This window comes from Rhincodon typus, chromosome 37 (genome assembly GCF_021869965.1).
Source record: "Rhincodon typus isolate 14 chromosome 37, sRhiTyp1.1, whole genome shotgun sequence".
Classification (NCBI taxonomy): Eukaryota; Metazoa; Chordata; class Chondrichthyes; order Orectolobiformes; family Rhincodontidae; genus Rhincodon; species Rhincodon typus.
Window position 1 is genome coordinate 13,054,630 of NC_063368.1, and position 16,753 is coordinate 13,071,382.

At 41.4% G+C, this 16,753-nt stretch overlaps 1 protein-coding gene across 6 annotated transcripts in view; it reads right to left on the reverse strand.

The window, feature by feature from the left end:
* Positions 1-740: 740 nt before the first annotated feature.
* Positions 741-16,753, reverse strand: part of si:ch211-51c14.1 (protein kinase C and casein kinase substrate in neurons protein 3) — a 63,051-nt gene continuing 47,038 nt past the window's right edge. For 5 of the 6 annotated variants that reach the window (XM_048617462.1, XM_020535666.2, XM_048617461.1 and 2 more), the window contains 5 exons: positions 15,026-15,201; positions 9,699-9,819; positions 7,474-7,559; positions 5,930-6,042; positions 741-2,191 (listed from right to left, as the gene is read on the reverse strand). In XM_048617462.1, the coding sequence (XP_048473419.1) occupies positions 2,079-2,191; positions 5,930-6,042; positions 7,474-7,559; positions 9,699-9,819; positions 15,026-15,201 (609 nt within the window). In that variant the 3' untranslated portion in view covers positions 741-2,078. The remainder of the gene's footprint in view (positions 2,192-5,929; positions 6,043-7,473; positions 7,560-9,698; positions 9,820-15,025; positions 15,202-16,753) is intronic. The other variant, XM_048617464.1, reaches the window with a different exon arrangement.

Genomic DNA, 16,753 nt, shown 5'->3' on the forward strand with positions numbered 1-16,753 from the left:
AAATGAAAGCCAGGAATGACTGGAAAATCCCACTAGTAACGGAATAGACATGAGTTGAGTTAACGTTTTGGTGATGCTGTGTCAGAATTGGTAGGCTCTGAATTTCTTTCTGAGGCTGTCTGGGCTGTGTATTTCTAGCATCTTTTTGATTTTAATTGAAATCAAGGCCAGATGTCCATTTCAAATGGGTGCAGGTGACTGTGAGGTCAGAGGAAGCAGCGGAGCCACCTTAGACTCAACACTTCTAGCTCCTCAGTACCTTACTTCTCAACCTGTAATACTGTAGGGTTAATTTATACTAGTCATTTGCAGAAATTAAAACTCGCCCAGTAATCTGGACCGCACTAATGCAACCTGTCACTTTCTCCAAAGCATTCTAAAATCCTCCAAGCCGATTTCCGGTTGCCTAAATTATCTAGTTTGGCGCAGTCGTTCTTTCTGCATGAGCATGCAAGCCATCTCAGGAATATATAGAGTCAGAGTTGTACAGCACGGAAACAGACCCTCAGTCCATCTCGTCCATGCCAACCAGATATCCTAAATTAATGTAGTCCCATTTACTAGCATTTGGCCCATATCTGTCTAAACTCTTCCAATACACCCATCCAGATGCCTTTTCAATGTTGTAATTTAGCTATCTCCACCACTTCCTCTGACAGCTCATTCCATACACGAACCACCCTTTGTGTGAAAACGTTGCTCCTCAGGTTCCCCTTAAATCTTTCCCCTCTCACCTTAAACCCATGCCATTCTAGTTTTGGACTCCCCTACCCTGGGGAAAAGACCTTGGCTATTCACGCCATCCATGTCCCTCATGATTTTATGAACCTCTAAGGTCACCCCCTAATCATCTTTGTTTTTATAACACTATCCAATGCACCATGCTAAGTTGTGTAGATGCTACATACAGCACTGCCATTTGTTGTGGCCAGTGATGGTGGTGTGCTTTAGTTTAACCACCTAATAAATAAGAGTGTGCGCTCCAAGTAAATCATCTATTTAAGACGGTGGATATCTGAGTGACTCAGTAGAAAAGTTCTGGGTGCTACCCAGACTGTTTGTTTTAATTTGGTTGGGGTGGTAGTTAAGACCCTATAATTGCTGTCTGGTAGAAGAGAGGCAAATCGGCCAGAGTTTTTGATTGCTTTTTCATGGTTGACGTAAGGTATTTCAGAGTTTTGCAGTGAGGGGTGTGCATGTTTTGGGAGTGTAAAAAAAATTTATAGGATTAAAGCAGAGGTGTTCTAGTGCTATGTTCATCACATTACATGTTTACAAATTTTGCAAGTGATTTATTTGTGCCTCTGCCAATCCTATTGTGTAAATAAGTGAAAGCATGAGAAATTCGCAAAGTGTATGATGTTTGAAACTTGCATTCAGTCATCAAAATAGCTCAAAATGCACCTTTTAAATGTATCTGGTCTATTGAGATGAGGGAGTTCCAACATCAGGGAGCTACCATTTTATCTCAAATTATTCAATTCTTAAGTTTCCTCCTATCCATTTTGTCTCCTGTACAAGTGACATGATGCAGTTTTGCTGGGAAGCTGGCTAGGGGTTGTTGATATCCTGAGAATAGAAATTAATTGACCTCCACAGTGGTTATGTTTGTTTAACCCAGGGTCTTTTGTTCCCATTGCAATTGTGAATGCAGGTCCCATTCCTTGTGTTGCCAAATTTGGATTAGTTACTTGACAGAGATCCTGTTAATGACCTGTGTATTTTTTTTAAACTGATAATGTGGTTCCTTTACAAGATCCAACTCTTCCTGCTCCTCAAGCAATCTTCTCTGCTGCCTGTGGGTCTCTGGCTCAGTAACTTCCCTGTCCAATGCTCGAACACTAATCTAGCTCCCCTGAATTTTGTGGGCACAGTTAGTCCTCCCAGCCAAAAATGTTGTTAGCATTCACAGGCTAATTTTTTTTTTTAAAAGTTAGTCATAGTAATGAAAAATAAAGTTTAAACAGTATTTTTTTTAAAGCGGTGTTGGTGGAGAAACACTGTCTTTGATATAGGTCCTGGTGGTGATGCCTTCATATTAAATATCAACTTTTTTTAAGCAGCATTCACACTGCCTTCTACTGTATAACTTCTACATAGTTTGCTGGGTATAGTCCAATGCGGCCTCCATCAAGATAACCTTTACACCATCCTTGCTCATCCTCGTCCTCTACTTTAGTCAGTTCCTGACCTGAAAACCAAGCACAAAAAGTCTGATGAAAGCAGCACTAAGAGTCAGAAAGACAACCTGTTGCAAAGTTTAAATTGTATTCCATATCATTCTTCATTTGGAATGGGGTGGGGGAGTGAGGACCAGCACGAGAAACTAGGGAGGCAATGGCCTAATGGCATTATCGCTAGACTATTAATCCAGAAACCCAGGTAATATCTTGAGGACTCCAGTTCGAATCCTTCCATAGCAGATGGTGTAATTTGAATTCAATTTATAAAAAAAAAACTGGAATTAAGAGTCTAATAATAACCATGAATCTGTTGCTGATTGTCAGGAAAATCCCACCCAGTTCACTAATGTCCTTTTAAGGAAGGAAACTACATTCCTTACCTTGTCTGGCCTACATGTGACTCCAGACCCACAGTAATGTGTTTGACTCTTAAACTGTCTGCTGGACAATTTGGAATTACCAATAAATGCTGACCTAGCCATAAACGCCCTCATCCCATGGATAAATATATTTTTAAAAAATTGATCCAAGGAATGTCCACCCTGAAGAAGTTTTGCTCTTCCAGCTTGATGAAGAGTCAGCTAGACTTGAAACATTAGCTTGCTGTGTCTCCATGGATGCTGCCTGACCTGTTGGGATTTCTAGCATTTTTGTTTTCGTTTGACCCAATGTGTCTGTCCTGGTCCTTTGAAAAAAGTCTTATTCAGTGAAGACCCACCCTTTCCACGTCATGAGGAAAATCTGTCCTTCACAAGTATATATCCAGTCCCCATTGGAAGTGCATCTCAGATCATAAGAGCTCACTCAAAAATTATCATCTTGTCTCATTATTTTACTCATGACATTAGATCTTTGTCCTCAAGCTGTTGATCCAGTGAAAATGGTTTCAATTTATTTAGTCTACCAAAGCCCCCTCATAAGATCTCCTCTTAAACTCCTCTCTTCTAAACAGAGCAGCTCCAACTTGTCTAGTCTCTCTAAATAGCTGAAATCCTTCAGATCTGGTATAAGTTTGGTAAATCTGTTTCCCCTTCGAGCCCTTGACATCTTTCTTAAAGTGCATTACCCAGATTAGGCACTACTGTAGTTGAGGCCTAGTTCTGTCTTTAGAAATATGGTGTCAGAATAGTTTTACCATTATTCCAACAATCAAGTGAATGAATGTGCCACCCAGCCACTGAACAATGTGGGTCTGAATGCCATAGACTTAGTTCCTGATATGTGCTGTTCTGGTGACCTCAGCCAGTGGAAGTGGTTAGGTGGCTCCAGTCCAATCTTAATGGTTGGATAGAATCAGGCCAGGGGTCTCCATTACTTATCACCACCACTATCTTTTAGTTAGAAGCTGACGTCTCAGGACAACGGGTATTCTGACTCTGCTGTGATGCATAATGCTTCCAAATAGCCCACGACCATATTCCATGTTCACATATGTATGGTGGGTACGGTAAGAGAGAAAATGTCACCATCTATTCAACTGTAATCCAAGTCTGAAGGAGATGATTTTGAAGAGTACAGGGAAAAGCATAATTTAATTGTTTAAATCTCCAATTTTTTCTGGTAATCTAAATGTCATTGATGCAGACTGACTTTCAACCACGAAGTATCAATCTTGATTAGTAAATATAGCCAGTACATTTTGTAATCTGCCATTGTTTGCTTGTAGATTTTGATTGTGGTCTTGCTGTAAGCCAGTTTTTTTTTTTTTTTTTTTTGTTTTGTTTGAAGTGTTTGAAGTGCTCCTATTTTGTCATTTTTTAACCCTGTTATTCTGTCTTCCGGACCATCATCAAATTCTAGCAGGAACTGATAGTCTACTGAAGGGGCAGCAAACTGAGATGAGAAGCCCCTTTATTTCCACGCCACTCTAGCAAAAGTTACCATCAGTAAAGAGTGTTCTGATAATGCAACAAAGGCTAAAGTAGTGATAATTGCCTGAGTGTCACCTGTAGCCTTGAATTAAGCCATTTTGCTTTTGGTTGCTTATCAAGGTGAGAATTATTAGAGCTTGAGAAGGGAACAGACTCCCTCTCTGGGCCAGTATTAAGCACTCCTAGTTGAGGTGCAGCACAGTTAGGATCAGGGTAAAGCTAATTCTACTTGGCCCCAGGAACCTTCTTTAGCCTACCCTTTCTTGCAACAGTATGACATCTTTGTGAGCTTCCTATTGGTTACCAGTTGATCAAGGGTTGACATTGAACCATGGACCGATATCCATTATGTTAAAAGACTTCCTGTAAGCTCAGCCGAAAAGAAACATCCTCCCAACAGCAATAAACTTAGATTTGACATCTTTAGTAATAAATATCCAATGACATCTTGCGTTAAAGAATGTGGACATTAAGCAGACTTCAAGGAGATAAAAGCAAAATACTGCAGATGCTGGAAATCTGAAACAAACATGAAAAAATGCTGCCGAGATCAGACTGGAAACTTGGACTCTGTTGTTAGATCTCCTAAGTTTCTTCAGTGTTTCACTGTGTTAGACTTCAGGGACCTGACAAAGTACAGTCAAAAAGATAGATTTTAGTAAAAGATTTCAGAAATAAGAGTCAGAAAGGTAAGGAGAATTGTAAGCTAGCATTTCCAGAAGAAGAGGATAAAGTTGGCTAAAAATTCTGTTCACCATGTTGGATGATGAGAGTTGAACTGTCACGAGGTTGGAGTCAGAAGCAAAGAGTAAAGACTGGGACATGGGCTGAGGACGGAGTTTGTAGAGATGGATGAGTGAGACCCTGAAGGAAAATCAGGAACCTTTTTAGTTTTGAATTCAGTGTATTTCCTAGATGATCAGTGGAGGTTGGTTCAGGACAGAGGTTGATGGACGAAGAGGACTTATTGCAGAAAAAGAGATGGACTTTGTACATGAATTGGATTAGAGGAATGCTTGATAGAAGGGCTTTGGAGAATTTAAATCTTGAAGTAATAAAAATAAAGCTCTAGAACGGACATAGAGATCAAGCAGAGAAGAAAAGGGACTAAAGAACGGAGCTGCCGTACATACCGTCAGAAGGAAATTTTTCAATGCCTTGGTTAGACCACATTTGGGAGTACTATCATAAATTCAGGTCTTCGTGTAAAAAAACAGGTAGAAAAACCCTGGCAAAGGGGCAAAAATTATTTGCTGGATTGAAATCAGAATTGGGAGGTTTTACTTAATAGGAAAGATTGAACAGACTTGGGGCTGTCTTCTATGGAAGAGACGGGATTGCAAGAGCATGACTTGACAGAAGTGGCACAGATTATGAAAGGGTTTGATAGGATAAATTTGGAAAATGTTGCCATTTATGAAGACATTAAGAACTAGGGGCTTGTAAATATAAGACAGTCAGTGATAAATGCAGTAGAGAATTCAAGTGTTTAGAATGGGAAACTTCCCACTGCATCTAGTGCTACTGACAATTAGCGTGGATGGAATTCAAGGGGAAGCAGGATAAACTCATGAAGAGCATAGAAGGATGCGGTGATGAGATTACACACAGAAGGAGGAGGCATGTGTGTGTACTAGTTGGGCTGAATGGTCTATTTTGTGCACTAAAATGGAAAGGAAGCAGTTTCGAGAGGGACATAACAACTGAAAGGATGTTGTTTCCTGATAGTGAAGCATCGGGAAGGCTGAATCATTCAGCCCTGAAACGATGTACAGTGTCCTGTCTGTCACCTCCCTGCCCTGTTGCACTATTTTCAGACTCCCTGGATTAGCTTTGAGAGAGGTCGGTTGCAAAAATTTAGGATGCAATGCTTACCCGCCTTGAAACTGAGCTCATCTGACTCCTGGCTGGTGTAATCGTACAAAGCGCGGATTCTGACGCCAGGGACGTTTGTGCCATCCTCACCCAGGGAGTACCCTTTACTTAAACTGTGAAACCAAAAACAAGATAGTGGAATGGCTTGGAGGAAAATTAAATCCACCCATGAACCAGTGATGATAAAGGAAGCTAAGTAGTTGAATTGGATAAATACTTATCCCCTGTTCTGCATCCCAGTTCAGATCTACATTCTCTAGAACTGGACATTCAGTATGAAGGTGTACAAAATTGAGTTTACACAGAGGTTTTTATTTGGGTTTTGCTTTTTCCCCTCTCCCTCATCTTTGCTTGAAGTTGCTCTTTGCTGGGATATGATCATTGAATATGGGAGTAGAAGTGGGCTATTCAGCCCCTCAAGTCTGCTCAGTCATTTAGACATTATACTGATACTTTATATTTGTATCCTTTCAATCATAGGAGCATTTTCTCCCCATTTACTGTGTTAGCCTCATGATTTTGAATAATTCGATAAGATCTCTCAGCCTTGTCTTCTCCAAGGAGCAAAGTCCCAACTTATCTAACCTATCTTGATCATTGAATTTCCTCATCCTTGGAAATCTCTAATTGTTTTCGAATATCTTCACATCCTTCCTGAAATGCAGCAATACTCCAGTAAACTAGTGTCTTATATTGATATAAATTGTGGACACTTGCTTTCATTGCTTTCTCTGATTTGCACTTTTCTGCAGGAAAATCCAAACTCTGAGCCTGTGGTTTGTGGCTACCTATGCTTTTAGCTTTTTTAAAAAAAAAAATGGATAATTTCCAGCGTGCTCAGGGATAGCTTCATGTTTGAAGATTCAAACGATTTGGGTTTTATCTTCTGCTCTGAGCTGAGCTACCTGATTTATTCTGGACTAGACAGGCTTAGATTTATTTGTCGTCCTTCACAACATCAGAAAGTCTGCAATGTTAAGTGTAGTCACTGTTGTAATGTGCAATGTGTTTGCACACAGCAAGATCCCTCAGGATCAGCTGTCTGCACTGCGAGACCTTCAATCTCAAATGCCTTTGGCAATTGTGATGCAAATAGTAATGGTAGTATTATCAAACACTGGTTCAATAAATTTATTCAGTCAGTAACTGAACAGCCTCAGTTTTTGTTATCTCTGGACAGCAAAGGCAAGAAGGGCCACACAGGTGATCTCTGTCCCCTGGGTATGGATTTAGTTATGGCTCATGTTACTAATTTTCAATGTTCAGGAGCCCCAGCTAGGACTGAGGACTAAGTCGGGCCTGGCTATTTCCTACAGTGGAAGCACGTGCTTACCCACGTGAATACTAATTGTGTTGAGTTTTTGGAGGGATAGTTAGCACACAGAAAAACATCAAATGTTGGCATCTTCAGGAAGGTGAAGGAGAAGACTGGCAGAGAGAGGGGAAAAAATACACTGCAGTCTGAGTCAAATTGAACGTTGGAAGGTCACTCCCTAGCACCAGGAATTGCTATCTGTAACACATTACAACTCTTGATATATCACCTTAAGCTTTGAAGAACCACCTTGTCTCCTTCCTTCTTCCCTTTCCCTGTCTTGCCTGCAATTTTCTCTCTCTCTGGACTCCATTCCTGTGGAATCAAAAGAAAGTTTGTTAGGTGCTGTTAAGGAAGGACAAGCCTAGTCTCTCAATAAATTAATCAGCTGGCAATCTCATTAATTATAATGTTTTTCTTGGCAATCTGGGACCAAGATGGGGAATTCAAAATTAGTGTCTTCTAACGCAATATGTGAATGTAAACATTTAACTCGAATGATATATTCTGGAAATTGTTCTAACCCAGCAGAAAACCTTTCGGTTCTGAAGAAGAGTCATTGGACTTAACTGCTTCTCTCTTTACAGATGCTGCCCTACCTGCTCAGTTTCTCCAGCACTCAGTCAGTTCAGTAGGCCATTCTGTCTGTTTGTCCACAAGAGCTGCTCAGTTACTGCCCATTCCATGGTCCTTTCCCTATACCCTAGCAAATCTCTCTTTTACATGCTTCTCCAACAGCTTTTCAAAAATCATGCTTTTAGGCAGTGCAATCCATTGCTATATTAAAGGTTTTCCTCATGTTGCCAGTGGTCCTTTTTTCCAACCATATTCTGTCTACATCCTCTGAATTTGATCCTCCCACTGATGGGAGCAGTTTCATTTTACCTACTCTGTCCCTACCATGACTGAAGCTTTTGTTTTACCTTGACTTTTTTTAAAATCGGCTGTGGCAATGCTCACCAGGATAGAAATTGCATTTACATAGTGTCTTTCGCATCCTCAAGTCTCAAACTCGCCTTGGCAATCTAATCACACAAGTGTAGATAGTGTTGTTTTCATGGGCCAGTGGTGGCAGCCATTCTGTAGTCATCTCAGTAAAGAGATTCTAAAGAATGATCACTTCACCTGAAACATTGACTCTACTTTCTCTCTACTGATGCTGCTAGATCTGCTAAGTTTCTCCAGCTAATTCTGTTGCTTTTTTTTCAATAAAGATATTGTTGCCTTATAGGGAGTGCAAGGAATGTTCACCAGACTTATTCTGAAGGTGATGAGAGAATACAATGGAGAGATTGGGTCTGCATTCCCTAGAGTTTTGGAAAAATGAGAGGTGATCTCATTGACACTTACATAATACTTAAAGGGATAGACTGCATTGCAGGTAACATATTCCCCCTGGTCAAGGAGTCTAAAACCAGGAGACCGTCTTAACAAAAAAATACTTGGGTCTGAGATGAAGAGAAATCTTAATTCAGAGGGTGGCGAATCTTTGGTATTCTCCACATGTAGAAGGCTGTGAAAACTTAGCAGTTTGGTATTTTTAAGTAGAGATTGACTGATTGATTATCAAAAAAAAACAATAGTGTAAAGGATTTGTGGAGATGATGTAAAAGGCATTGACGTGTTCAATCGGTCATGATCATATTAAATGTTGGAACAGGCTGAAAGGCCTACTCCTGGTCCTACATTCCCATGTCTCTCACTGAACAAATGTTGGGCAGATTATCAGTGGAAAAGGGGCAGTGTCACAGGATCCATTTGACCAAGGTAAATGGGGTCTCCATTTTATGTTGCATCTGAAAGATGTCAACATTGCATTGTCTTAGGAATACACTGAAAGTTCACCTGGATCATGTGCCGGAGTAGAACTCGAGCCTTCTGACTGAGAAGTAAGCGATACAAGCTGACGTAAAGTTAAGGTTGTGTTGCTTCCCTAAGCGCAACAATATTCCAAGAAACAACAGAAGAATACAGCACATGATGCTGAAAGATGCAAGTCTTTGATACTTTGTAAAACTTCAAATACAGTTACTTCTGTGATGTAGGAAATCGGCAGACGGTTTGCACACTGCCAGCTCCTAATAATAATCAGAACATCTGTTTTTGTGATGTTGATTGAGGGATTAATATTGTCCATGTCTGGAGAGTAATCCTCAGAATTTTTGTAGAATTTTAACTTCTGACAGCTCAGCACTGCCTCAGTACTGCACTTAGTCTAGATTCTGGACTTGTGTTCCAAGCAGTATTTGCACTCGCAACCTGCTGCATTGGAGGCAAAGATGTTAATCCGTTTAGTTGTAGCTGAATACTTAGTTCCCCAGTCCTGGAACGCTGTTAGAGGATTAAAATTCAAATTTGTCAGAGGTTTAAACAAAATGAAAAATGTTATGTTGTTTGGAGATAGACAATTTGAATCAGGTTCAGTTTAAGTGGGTGGAATGATTTTGCACTCACCTCAAAATGTGGCCAGTTGGTTGGCATCCCTGGACCATGTGTGTTGCGCCACCACTTCAAATCATTCTGCTCATTTACTGAGAGTACAGTCTGGTGTAGATCTTTGAATATAGACCGGAAGCTGGAGAGAGAGTCAGGAAATGGAAATTTATCAAAAGTTCTGTGCAGTTTACCCCATGTATCCCTTGAAATGCAGTCATTTCCACTATAAAGGTGAGGAACTTTCCTGGCTAAGACCGATTCAGTGATAGGCAAACTGCATGTAGAAACAATCTTAAAATCTAGTTAACTCAAGTGTTCCTCACATACACCCCATATGTCCCAAAGAGGAAACTTTCTCAACTCTCTTTTTTTTAATTCGTTCACAGGATGAGCATCGCTGGGTAGGTAAGCATTTATTGCCCATCTCTAATTGCCAGAGAGCAGTTAAGTGTCAATGTAGGTCACAGCAGGTAAGGATGGCAGATTTCCCTCCCTAAAGGGCACTAGTGAACTGGGTAGAGTTTTGTTAGTCACCAATGGTTTACGGTAACAATTAGGTTTATCTATTTAAATATTGAATTCAATTCAAATCTTAACCTTATGGGGGTGTTGGGGTTGGAGGAGTGAACCAAGGTGTCCTGGAAGGAATGGTCCCTGGAGAAGGCTAATGAGGGAAGGAAGGGGAATTTGTGTCTGGTGATGGCATCCCACTGGACATGGCAGAAATGCAGCTCATAATCCTTTGGACATGGATGCTGGTGTGGGAGGGAAGAGAAGGGGTGAGGGCAGAAGTGCGGAAGATGAGGCAGACACACTGTCAACTTGTCAACTCCAATGTGGGGAATCGTTGGACAAGGAAAAAGGTGAACTTTTTTGCGTCCAACCCCACCCCACCGCGCTCCCACCCCCTTCCGCCCCAACTCCCATACCAGGTCATGTGTCTGGAGTTGGTGGAAATGATGGCTCATAATCTTTTGGATGTGGATGTTGGTGGGAAGGTGACGGTCAGGGAACCGTATTGGTGGTGTGGGAGGGAAGGAGTGAGGAGAGAAGTGTGGGAGATGAGTCCGACATGGCTGAGAGTCCTGTCAACCATGGTGGTGGAGAATCCTCAGTTGAGGAAAAAGGTGAACATTTCTGAGACCTCGCATTCACATACCAGGTTTTGTCATCACTTGGGCTGCTACCATAACCAATGGTTCCCATTAATAGCAGTACTAATTCTCCCATGCTGACCTTTACCCATTCCTTTGTCTGTCCAAATACTGTTATCTCTGTGGGCTCCATCTCCATGCCCCCCCACCCACTCTCTTTCTCTCTCTCTCTGTCTGTCTCTGTCTCTCACGCTCGCGCACACTCGCACTTGTATCAAGAAGGGTCCCAACCCGAAACATCAATTCTCCTACCCCTCTGATGCTGCCTGACCTGCTGTGTTCTTCCAGCTCCACACTGTGTTGTCTATATCAATTTGTTTTTGTTTTTGTTTCCCATTTATTTATTTGTTTAAACAGAGAGTCAGTCTGGCCTCCAGGTTGAATGCATGCAAATGAAAACTATTTTGAAGTCAAGCAAAAGAGTTCTCACTGTTGTCCTGGCCAGTTTGTTCTCTTGTCCCCCTTGGCAATTGTTTGTTCAGATGAAAGATAATGTATTTGCATTTCGTAAAGTCACTGCTGCTTGCCTACTGGAAAGGAATGGGAATGTGGCCTACTAGAGTACCGCAAAAGTAAACTACTCTCACTTCTCGTAGCTTAACTAGCAGTTATTGCCAGTCTTGCTCTCTTCCTCTTCTTCCCCACACCCCCCTCCCACCTAATATTGTCAGCTCTCTATTTGCATAAACCCATTTTTCTTCCTCTCTCTGGACTCTGTCTCCATGTTCTGCATTCATTCCACCCACCACCGAGACTAGACTCAATGTTAACTTGTTTTTCTCTCCCTTACCAAACACTGTATTTCTCCAGCAATCTTTTTGTTGGAATTAAGACAGTTTGTTAACACCACACTAACTGAACAATGATCAGGGGATTGAATCTTCTACCACTCTTATAGCTAGGGCTGAAGTGGAAGCCTGGGCTATATCAAAGCTAATGCTCGTTTCGTAAATCATGAACAATTCAAACTGAGCATCATAAAATGTAAAGGCTGTCATTTTATTTTTGTATTTTTGATTGTAGAATGAAATGGGAAAAGGAATACTTTAAAAACCAAGGATTGTGGAAGGGAGTACTGGGCTTTTTCAAATGCAAGACACCAGCAGTTATAGTAATTGCTGTTTACAGTGTTGTTTGTTCAATCAGTGGGAAAGGTTATTACAGACGAGCTGGAGCCAGGGAGTGAACAAAGAAATTTGGCCAGCTACAAGTAGCTGATTAACAATGGTCATCATTCCATAAACCAGTGACAGACCTGCCTGCCAACAACTGTGTGATGGCTTTCAGGTAGTTTAATGACTTGTGGGCATGAACAATTACTCTATCATTAGACCTCCTGAAAGGAATATGCTGTTTGTCTTTCTGCAGTTTAAAAAAAATCCTACTGTACAAAAAGTTAGAGTATTTTACTTCACTAGTAGCTTGTAACCAATAAATCAGACACTTTATAAATTGTGGAGTAGTCACTCTATGCCTCCTAGAGGCAAGTGCAAGTATTTGGAGAAAAGAGAGATTAATGAACAGCCCGCAAGGATCATCTCTGCAAATCTCGTAATCAAGGGCTGTTGAACTGCCTCCCCAGCTTTTCCCACCACTCATAACACCAATTTTTTTTTCTATTGGGATACTTTTAGAAGGGGGGGTTGGTGTTTTAAATCAGTAGAATTATGTTGATTAATCATAATTATTTACCTGTAGTTAGAATCAATGTATTTGTGTGCAGAAATTAGTCCATAATTTGTCAACTTGAGTCTAAAAGACTGGTAATTAGAGGACTTTCTTTGTACTTATATAAAATTTTTAACTTATGTGATGACCCCAGGAATAGTGGGGCTTGATTTTCAGTGCCCTATGCCAGTGAGACATTACACAATCGATCTTGTAGAAAATTTACAATATTAAAACTTATCATTCAGTCCACTCCTGATCCCACTTTCCTGCAAGTCATGATTCTTCAAGTAGACATTTGTATGCATTAAGTCTCCCCTCAGCCACCTCTATTCCAAGCAAAACAACATTCAGATTTGGGATGACAAGTGCTTAGTAACATCCTATCAGTCACTGACCATCTCCATGAAGAGGGAGTTTAACCATTTTCCTTGATATTCAACAGTATTACTGTCACTGATTCCCACACTATCAACATCCTAGATGGATTACCACTGACCAGAAATTGAACTGGACTAGCCCTATAAAGACTTTCCATAAGCAGCTCAGAGACTGGGAATTCCGTGGTGCCTAATTAACCTCCTACCTCCCTAAAGCTTGTCCATATTTGAGGTACAAGTTAGGATTGAGAAGGAATAATTTCTGGTTGCCTGAAGGTGTGCAGTCCAACAACACTCGAATAGCTTGACAACATCCAAGTGTCTGACTGGCACTCTATCCTTCACTTTGAGCATTCTCTCCATTCATCAACCATTCACCATCTACAAGACACTCCAGCAACTTGCCCACCCTCCTTTGATAGCACCTTCCAAACCTGTGACCTTTATCACCTGGACGATCAAGGGCAGCAGATGCATCAAAACACCACCTCTTACAATTTCCCCAGCAAGCCATGCACCATTCAGTCATGGAACTATATTGCCATTCCTTTCACTGACATTGGGTGAAAGTCCTGAAACTACATAATAGAACTGTGGATTTACCTACATGAACTACAGTAGTTCAAGAAAGTGACTCACCACCACCTTGAGGATACTTAGGGATGAACAATAAATGCTGGTCTATATAATAAAAGGAAAATCTGCCCTGGCAACATCATCTGTTGAAGTTTGGAGTAGTGAAAGATGGCCTTAAGAACATCACCCGCATGGAAAGAGAAAGTGCCATTCAACCCATCAAGTTGTTCACTTCCTGCAATGCTGATTTCCAGTCTATTGAAGGTTTAACCCTGACCATTTCATACATTGTTCCACCAATTCTATCTCTACTTCTAATCTCTTAACTTTTGTGCACACACTGAAGTCAATCAAAACCCCTTCAGTACTTTCAATCATTATTCGGTCAACTTCAGTTGATATTTACAAGCTGTTTTCTGCTTTTTCTTAATTCAGTTAGCTTGGCTCTTTCATAGGTCAAAAAATCTGCCTGCAAGAAAACTCAAGGTTATGGAGTTGGGAGGGCCAGTGAGAAAGTGGAGTTAAGGATAGGATCAGATCAACCATGACCATACTGAATGGTGAAGAAAGCTTGAGGGGGTGAATGGCCTATTCCTAATTCTTGTTTTGATTTCCAACTTCATAGATGTTTTGATATCATCTGGCCACATTTTTAAAGCACCCTAATTGGCCTATCATTGATTGTGGTAGCTGGGAATATACATACATGAAAAATATTTCTCCTAATCTTATCAAAACTTAAGCTATAGCATCTCTGTGCATTTTATTAGATGTTAATTTAGATGATTATGCAAGAGAATAGATAACTGGTTCATAGCTAAAAACTGGATTATGTTTGTCTTTTGAGATGGGAAGATACTGAAAATTATTTTATTTGAATATATCCAGTTTTCTCACCTGAATAATCTGACTTTTGCTGAGGTCCACAGGTACGAACAATACCAAAGCACCACATCTAAGTGACCATTGTCTGTTATGGACTTGGGCAGAAGATGTCACTGCATAGTTGATTATAAGACCTGACCCTGATCCATGCATGTTCTTGCTAGTCTGTCACTGTGAACCGGTCAGTGAAAACAGAGACCAAAGTGTAGCTCCCCAACACCTGATCTCCTTGAGAAATTATCTCCATATGCAAGGTGATCAAACTTAGTCTGTGTTAACTTTGTACCTTGTTGGCTGAAGCCTTTAACCACTGGCTTCACAGAATGTTTATTTACATCTTTCAGGTAGCCATCAACTTATTGCTGTCCATACATAGAGTTATTAAGGCAGAGAAGGACATCATTCAGTCCATCAAGTCATGCCAGCTCTCTAAAGTCAGCCCAATTCTCTCCCTATCCTTGTTTACTGCAAGTTTATTTCTCTCAAATGCTCATCCAATTTTCTTTTGAAATCATTGATCATCAACACTTCCACTACATTCTCAGATAGGAGTTCCCTAACCTTGTCATTATCACACAGTGTGTAAGGAAGTTCATTCTTGTGTATCCCATAAATCTGTGACCCTTAGCCCTTGTACTATTATCTTATGGTAAAGACCAGTTTTTGGTGGATTGCAAAGTACCTTTCATTGTTGGTGACATCGAGGTGCCGGTGTATGGACAGGAAGATCTGTTTGAGAAAGATAATGCGTTTCTGCTCCAGCTGCTGGCTCTGGTCAAAGACCATCTCCATCTCTTCCATGTATTTTGGATTGTACTTGTTTAAGTCCTCTATCGTCTTTGTGTAGCGCTGCTTAACCTTGAGATGTGGGAGACAGTGGAGAGAAGAGGCTGGGGATGAGTGGACAAAGGAGAAAGAAAGGCAGACAGACACATACTCACTCTTGCCCTTTCCCTTGCCCCACTCTATCTTGCACTCCCCTCTCCATCCCTGGCCCGCCCACTCTGTGCCAATCTCTCTTGCTCAAAATGGTGTTATAGTCCCAATCCAGTACGGAGGAAGGGCTACATTGTCAGAGATGCAGATATTGAGATGAAATGCTGAGGTAGCAAACAGGATCTCAGCCTAAGTAGGGGTAAAAGATCCTAGGATGCTCTTACAGAACAGAAGAGGGAAATTCTCCTAGCTAATATTTACCCCTCGTTCAAAATATGACAATCAGACTCTCCACTCATCACCACAACATGGGAATAACAGCAAAATACTGCAAATGCTAGAAATCTGAAACAAACTCAGAATGCTGCAGAAATTCAGCAGGTCTGGCAACATTTGTGGAAAGAGAAACCAAGATAATGTCGAAGAGTTCAGTGTGACTCTTCGGAACTGAAAGGTGTTAAAAATGGGCTTTTGTCAAAAGTATTCTAAAAAACAACACATACTGCCAGACTTGTTCAGTTTTGCTAGCATTCTGTATTTGTACCATAATATTGGATGTAGCTCTGTACAAATAAGCTTTTCCTACATTAGAACACAGGCCATAAAATGTTTTGGGATCCTGAAAGTGTAAGAAGTGCTTTACAAGGCATGATTTTTATAAATGAACAGTGGGTGTTGTAAAACCCTGAAAAAATCTACACAGACATCATTTATTCCCTTTTAATATAACCACAGTGTCACTGCTTGATCAGGATGGGTTGTGAGATCAGGGTGATTGTACCCTTGTACATTGATTGATTGGACACACGTTCCCAAGCACTGACAATGTAAGCAACTCAATTCTATTGTGGCCTAAAGGCCCTCCGCTTCTTCCTGTCCCGCAGGCCCGACCAGTCCCCCTCCACTTACACCCTCATCCGATTAGCCGAACTCGTCCTCACCCTCAACAACTTCTCTTTCAATTCCTCCCACTTCCTACAGAGACAGGGGGTGGCCATGGGTACCCGCATGGGCCCAAGCTATGCCTGCCTCTTTGTAGGTTACGTGGAACAATCCCTCTTCCGTAGCTACACTGGCCCTAAACCCCACCTCTTCCTCCATTACATTTATGACTGTATTGGCGCCGCCTCGTGCTCCCACGAGGAGCTCGAACAGTTCATCCGCTTCACCAACGCCTTCCAACCCAACCTTAAGTTCACCTGGACCATCTCTAATACCTCTCTCTCCTTCCTGGACCTCTCTGTTTCCTTCTCTGGCAACCACCTAGAAACCGATATCCATTTCAAGCCCACTGACTCCCACAGCTACCGAGAATACTCCTCCTCCCACCCACCTTCCTGCAAAAATAGCCCCCTATTCCTAATTCCTTCGCCTCCGCCACATCTGCTCCCAGGATGAGGCATTCCACTCCCGTACATCTCAGATGTCCTCGTTTTTCAAGGACCGCAACCTCCCCCCGCCCCCCCGCCAGTGG